At 46.1% G+C, this 2860-nt stretch overlaps 2 protein-coding genes across 2 annotated transcripts; both read left to right on the top strand.

Annotated features, from left to right (window-relative positions):
- Positions 1 to 150, top strand: BU24DRAFT_323688 (uncharacterized protein; the record flags this gene model as incomplete). The annotated part of the gene is made up of 1 exon (XM_033522959.1): positions 1 to 150. A coding segment is annotated over one exon (150 nt), but the record flags the coding sequence as incomplete, so codon positions are not given.
- Positions 151 to 1271: 1121 nt separating this feature from the next.
- BU24DRAFT_481438 (uncharacterized protein) lies at positions 1272 to 2621 on the top strand. Its single transcript, XM_033533171.1, has 2 exons — positions 1272 to 1439; positions 1474 to 2621. Exons 1-2 carry the CDS (start codon positions 1293 to 1295, stop codon positions 2482 to 2484), a joined length of 1158 nt encoding a protein of 385 aa, XP_033376588.1. The 5' UTR covers positions 1272 to 1292; the 3' UTR covers positions 2485 to 2621.
- Positions 2622 to 2860: the final 239 nt, after the last annotated feature.

Raw genomic sequence — 2860 nt, 5'->3', positions numbered from 1 at the left:
TGGTCCGACAGGTGCTCAATACACAACCCTACAGGATATGCACCTGTAGTATTGATTACTGGGCAAAACCCAGTTCTACCAATAGAACTTAGCATGCCAACCTGGCAGACATTACCATATACCAATGTCAAAACAAGGGAAGATTTACTAAGGATTCGCGCTATGCAATTAGACTTAAGGGACAAGAATGTTGAGGAAGCAATTGCAAGAACAAGAAGACTACGACAACAAAGCAAAGAGTATTGGGATTCTACTAAGGAAATCAATCATGATACACTTAGCAATAGGGATCTTGTCTTGCTATGGGATTCCTTGAAAGAGATTGACATGTCCAAAGCAAAGAAACTTCACCGACGATGGTTAGGGCCATATCGAATTCGAGCTGCATATCAGGACAAAGGGTATTACCAATTAGAGGATCTGGATGGAGCAACCTTTCGACACACTACACCAGGATACAAGTTAAAGAAATTCTTTCAACGAAGCGTTCAGGACATGGCAGATATTGATAGAGGAATGCTCGAATTGGCACTGCAACGAAAAGCACATAAGCAACGCTCAAACCCAGAAACATATGATCAATATTCTTCAGCAGACATTCAGGAACAGCAACTGGACACTCTCACAGAGAACCATCCTAATAATCGACACCCGAAGGTTATCATCCCGGACCACAGCATAGATCTTTCTCAATATCAAACATTCCATGCCGAATCAGATGCAGAATCAAACGACTAAGAGCCAAGGGACGACTCTTTTAAACCTAGGGAGGAATGGTGCTGTCTATAGAGGGATATGTCGATCGAAACTCTGTGCAACGTTCTTAAGGTGGAAGAGGATTAACCGAGAAAACGCCGACGCGCCTAGCCAATCAGATTTCACAGGGTACCGCTAACCGACTACCCTGCCAAATCCCTATTGGACGACGCAACGCGACCACCAATACTAATATAAATGGTCGCGAAAAACCCAAGAAGAACGATAGAAAGAAATGATGAAGGGAATAGTTGTTGCTGGTCGTCAGTGCGAACAGCCAATCAACAGTAATGGCCAATTAACCACACCGGCATTTGCAAAAAGCGGGTCTATATGGCGGTGGTGGGCGCGACAGACCAGTAAAGAAGAGAAGCGTCGAAAAAAGTGAAGTAGGAATACAAACGAAAGGCGGTGGGTTGTTCAACAATCAAGAGTGGAAAACGCGGTGAGACAGGCAGATATAATCCCCCCACCCGCCTCCAGGAAACTGAGTTCTCTATTCCCTTTCTTGAAAACACGAATCGAACCAAGAAGCGATGGCGTCAAACCAACCACCATCGACACCATCAACCCCACGAGCATTAAGATCACGATCAAATGTACCTCCTCCTCTTACTCCCAGTACACCTAGACGTGCTGGCACCGAACCAGCGAGCGGCTCGGTAGAATGGCAACCAGGAGTGGTAATTGAAAGATCGAGGTGGTGAACTACAGCAGTACCGCAACTTCCAACTACCATGGGTCAGCAACCTTACCGTTCTCGAAGCAGTCAACGTCGCTCGAGAAATGGGGCCAGCTGCCAGAGTTGATTACTACAACCAGCAAATGGAATTACTTGGGCAGTTCGTCTTCGAGACAATGAACGTGGTTATGGCATTCAACAACCATGTGCAGAATGACAGTGCTGCGATGGAAGCTCATGGCAATGGAGATGAAGAAGAAGGGCGACGCTTGTGGCGAGAGAAGCACTCGTTCATTGCAGATGTCAAGATTTACAAGGACAAACAATTGAAAGAGATAGGTGCAGCACAAAAGGCAGTCGTGGACAACTGGGGTAAGATCGGGGAATCACTTCGAGACAAGGTCTTTGGGGTCTATCAGCCAAATGGTTGGAGTGGACGGACAAGCATTACTCGATTGGCAATTATAGCTAAGAGGGTTCCGTGGGATCTCTGCATAAACATTGTCAACGCGGCTTTCTATTCAAGAATCGTTTATCCAACTAGGGGACAGTCAAAGGAACGATGGATAACTGGGGCAGATTTCATCCGACTGGAATCAGTGGTTCGACAATACTTTGGCAAGCACTTTGCAAAAGAAACTCTGCATGCTAGTGATCGGGAGAACGAGCGTAGGAAGTTTCATGAACAACATGCAGCAACGGCAGCAAAGCACATTCCCACTATATGGGCCAAGGAAAACGGTTTTGTCGTTAATGCGGATACTGGATTACTATTACCAGAAGCAGACAAAGGATTTGTTTTACCACCAGCAATGCAACAGAAGATCAGAGAACTACGATCTCCGTCAGCGGCATCGCCTTCTTCTCGTGCCTCATCGATTCTGTCAACTATGAATGAAGAAGAAATTGATGCAATGGAGGGGGTATTGCCAACTGGGGTGGTGACGCCAATGAAGAAAGGTTCTCGACGATCCCCATCGGTGAACCTGTCGCCGCAACCTAATGTAGCAATGCGCACTACTGAGGATCCCGACCCAGTTCTCTGAGGAAGATTTCAACCGATTGCAGAAGATATTACCTAAAGCGCATGTGGAAGCTCTCCATTCATTGCGATAACAGGCAATTTTACGTTCGACTGCTTCTCATGGGTGTTCGAAGACCCAGAGTTAGTCCACATACTGGATGAAGAGTATCGAATGTACGACTACCATGTGCGAAGGATCAATGGACGATCGAATTTGGGATGGGGGAGAATCATGTATCATTCCTTGTTCCAAGGATTGATTCGAGGGGACTTGGAATACTACCTGTTCTACCTAATGATTCGACGACAACCGACCTTGATTTCCTACCCATACTACACTAAGTCAGCCAATGCACAGAATCCTCAAGGCAAATTCCGACACATTGATCTGAATATCA

Source organism: Aaosphaeria arxii, assembly GCF_010015735.1.
Source record: "Aaosphaeria arxii CBS 175.79 unplaced genomic scaffold BU24scaffold_43, whole genome shotgun sequence".
NCBI classification, from domain to species: domain Eukaryota; kingdom Fungi; phylum Ascomycota; class Dothideomycetes; order Pleosporales; genus Aaosphaeria; species Aaosphaeria arxii.
This window is presented reverse-complemented; position numbering and strand designations above follow the sequence as displayed.

Bases quoted from the DNA above. Each gene is read 5' to 3' on its own strand.
- BU24DRAFT_481438 (XM_033533171.1), top strand. From the start codon at position 1,293: ATGGCGTCAAACCAACCACCATCGACACCATCAACCCCACGAGCATTA. The intron at 1,440-1,473 runs GTAATTGAAAGA...GAACTACAGCAG, and splicing joins TAGAATGGCAACCAGGAGTG to TACCGCAACTTCCAACTACC.